Source organism: Plasmodium gonderi, assembly GCF_002157705.1.
Source record: "Plasmodium gonderi DNA, contig: Pgo-contig_44, whole genome shotgun sequence".
Classification (NCBI taxonomy): Eukaryota; Apicomplexa; class Aconoidasida; order Haemosporida; family Plasmodiidae; genus Plasmodium; species Plasmodium gonderi.
This window is the reverse complement of record NW_021628978.1, coordinates 12,168-16,151: the sequence shown is the minus strand read 5'-3', so window position 1 is coordinate 16,151 and position 3,984 is coordinate 12,168. Positions and strand designations below refer to the sequence as shown.

At 17.1% G+C, this 3,984-nt stretch overlaps 1 protein-coding gene across 1 annotated transcript; it reads left to right on the top strand.

The window, feature by feature from the left end:
* Window positions 1-460: 460 nt before the first annotated feature.
* On the top strand, window positions 461-1,265 carry PGO_000465 (variable surface protein; the record flags this gene model as incomplete). Its single annotated transcript, XM_028690775.1, has 2 exons — window positions 461-475; window positions 600-1,265. The coding sequence occupies 2 exons, from the start codon at window positions 461-463 to the stop codon at window positions 1,263-1,265; spliced, it is 681 nt and encodes a 226-aa protein (XP_028546576.1).
* Window positions 1,266-3,984: the final 2,719 nt, after the last annotated feature.

Here is a 3,984-nt window from a genome sequence, read left to right as displayed (position 1 = left end):
AGAATATATGTTATGTAAAATTATATATATTATTATGTAAACATTAGTAATATATAAATATATATATTCAAATAAATTATTGACATCCATGTGATATATTTTATTTCTTTTTATATTACTAATATAACAATATCATTTTCATATAATAAAAACTTTTTTATTACGTTTTAATAATATATATTATATAATTTTTTTTTTTAAGTAGTATGTATTGTTCTTTATTTTTGGGTTCATTAATTGAATGATATACTCCCTCAAATAAATAATTCCATATTTATAACTGAAAAAAAAAATAATGATCAATTATTTAAATCTTATTATTGCATTATTTTTATATTTATTAAAAAGAATGACAAATATATTCTATATATAAAGATATTACTTATAAATAATTATGTATATATTAATGTTTTTCATTATTATTTTATGTTTACTGAATACAGAATATATTTTTATGTAGATGGAGAATAATATTGTATTTTTGTTTTAATATAATATTATATTATCAGATATAATAATTGTTTATTTTTTATTACACATTTATTATAAAAATTACTTTTTCTCTATAATACTTTTTTTGTTTTATTTCCAATTTTTAGTATGATTATATAAGTTCATTCCCTGAATGCAAAAAGGAGTTAAAAGTTCAAAAAGCTAAAGTAGATACAAGTTATACAAATGAATGTGAAAAAATTATGAAAATATATTTTCCTGATGATAGTTCGAATAATAATATTATTTGCACCACATCTATGTCATATATAGATAATTTATCCCGTTTTAATATTGATATACCTAAAAATATCCTTTGTTCATACTTGTATTATTGGATATATCATGAACTTTTGAAAAAAGGTAAAAGTTGTGATACAAAAAATCTTTACAAAAAATTTATGAGTATTTATAATTATGGGGGCATACATAACCCATGTCAATACTATGCGGACAATATTACTTCCAATGATAATTTTGAAAAAGTCAAATATTTATATGAAACATCACTATGTCTTAACACAATAGAACATGATGAAGAAGAAACTGTAGACAATCCTTTTTGTAAGGCATTAAAAGATATTATTAATAATTATAATGATGCAAATATGTCTAAATTATGTAAATGTGATAAACAAGAAATGTCATCCTCTATACAAACTAATACAAAGGATATTATTATAATTTCAATTCTTGTTACATTAGTAATATTGCTGTTGTTATTTTATGTCCTTAAGGTTAGTTATGATATTATTCCAATATATTTTTACTGAAAAGTAAAAATTTTAAATTATTTATAATGAAATATATTAATAATAAAAATAATGTATGCTTTAATACATATATTTTTTTTTCCAAATGAAATAGTATACCTCATTTTATACACACTTAACCTATAAATTAAAACGTAAAATAAATGAGTTCAAAAATGAAGATGAAGAAATGAATATGTTGCATCAGTATGAAGATTTTAAAAGTATATCAATAAATAATGGATATAATATAGTGTATAATTCAGATTAATCTAGGAAAAACTTATAGCTATAAATTCATACTTTTCTAAATATAATGAAAGCGTAATCACATATATAATGAACACATGTGTAAATTAATAATAAATGTGAAATAATTTTAATTATATAATGAAACAAAAAGAAACATAAATTGATATTATTCATGAGAAATTAGTTATCAATATATTATATGTGATTAAGTAAAAATGAATTTTGTAAATTTATAGGTTTAAGTTTCAAAATTACAGATATATTTGAAAATTTTAAATATAAAAGTTTCATGAATACAATTTAATAATTATGATTTTGAATATAATCATGAATGATAAGACACTTAATATTTAATTTTTATTGTAATTTTTTGTTCCTGTATTTTCTAGTTTCTAGTAATTAACAAACATGTTTTTATTTTACAATATACTGTATTTATTAATTAAATCTAAATATCATAATTTATATCATCTAACATGCATTGCTATATTTTCATTATCTATGTAATATATGTAATATATTTAGTATAATTTAATTATTAATCTATTATATATATTTATAAAATGTATTATCAATTTTAAAATATAATATAATTATAGATGTATAAAGCAGATATAGGAACATATGTATGTTTAAATTATATGTTTGCTTTCTAAATATTATATAATTATCATACATGTTATTCATTTATAGTAAATTTATAACGGTTATTTTTAGAATTACTAATTTATATAATATATTATGTTTGTTTAAATTGAACAGTTAATTGTTAATTAATAAATTAAATAATATATCATTTATTAAACTTTTTTTGTATTTAATTTTTTTTTTTTTGGTATACCTAAATAATTATGGCAATAACTGTGATAAATATAAGTGCAAATTTTATTTACTATAACAGAATAATACATGTGAAATATATTTCTTTCAATAAATCAAATGAAATCTTGAATATATTGAAAATTAAAGTGGCTCATTAATATATAAATTTTTTTATCATAATGTTACATTTAGAATGTGAACTAAAATTTATATATTAATTGAAAGCTATATATAGAAACTTATAAACAATTATTATTCTACATGATAATTCGTAATGATTTATATATTATAGTTTATATTTCTTGATACATCTATTCACAATTTTATAAATTATATATCATTATAATTTATTTTCATAGATGAACATTAATAAATTATTAAATTTGAAAAAATATGATAATTTTATAATATTCTTATAAGTGTGTTTCTTACATTCATTCATTTAAAACAGAATACTATAATTAATTATTTTTGAGTAAAAATTATAGTTAATATATATTAGGACAAGTGAAAATATAAGAAATATTAATTTTTTTTATTTGGGTACAAAATACTAATTGAAATTTCAAAAAATCATGTATATAATTATGACTTCCTTTTATTTATTATAATATAATATGTATTAAAATGTATAATTCTTATTAAGTTCTATAGAAAAATAAAATGAAAGGAACAATATAAATATAAGTATCATGAGTATTTTATTAATTTATTTGTAAAGACATTAATATATTAACACAAACTATAAAAAAAAGTATAATTATATTGTCTATAATAAGAACCAATATATTAATTATAAAAGTATAATTATTATGAAATATATCATAATCTAATATTTTCATAATTCAAGACAATATTTACATTATGTTGTATTGTAATTGATTTTATTGTCTAATTTATCTAAAAATAATTATTTATATATTTTATCATTTAAAAATTTTGGAAAGATCCTAACATAATTTTTCATGCTTTAGTAATCAATAATTATTCTCTTGTTTTCCTTTTATGAATATTGATAATTTGGTGTAATATAAGGTTAATTATAGTTTTTGATTCTTGTATGTCCCTCATGTTTTTCTCCTTCATCCTGTATGCCATAAATACTAAAGATTTTATATTGAAAAATATTCATAAGATAAAAATAATAAATGAGTAAATAAATAATTCTTTTATGCTAAAATTGATTAATATCTTTCGCATAAAACAAGGAATATCTCTATAAAAAAAAAATTTATATATGTAATAGTGGAACCTTAATATTAATCGCGTGATATTTATTAAATTTTATACAGTGTTACAAGTTTTATATATAGTATTCATAGGACATAATAAGATTTACGTAATTTAATATATTTTATTAAAATCCATCGTTTATATAAATAAGAATAATAAATTTACTAATAATTCTTCAATTATTATTAATATACACACCTGAACCTATATATGATATACGCATGTTTATTAAATTTACACACACATCAATATATATATAAAGAATTAAATAAATAAAAATATAAGAGAGGAAGAAATTATTGATTATGAGAAAAAAATTTCCATATAATTAATTATAGTAAATAATTATTCTATAATCATACTTTTATAAGTACAAGATGACTAATATAGTGTTATTCAATATAATTTATAATTATATTAATTTAAGAACAAT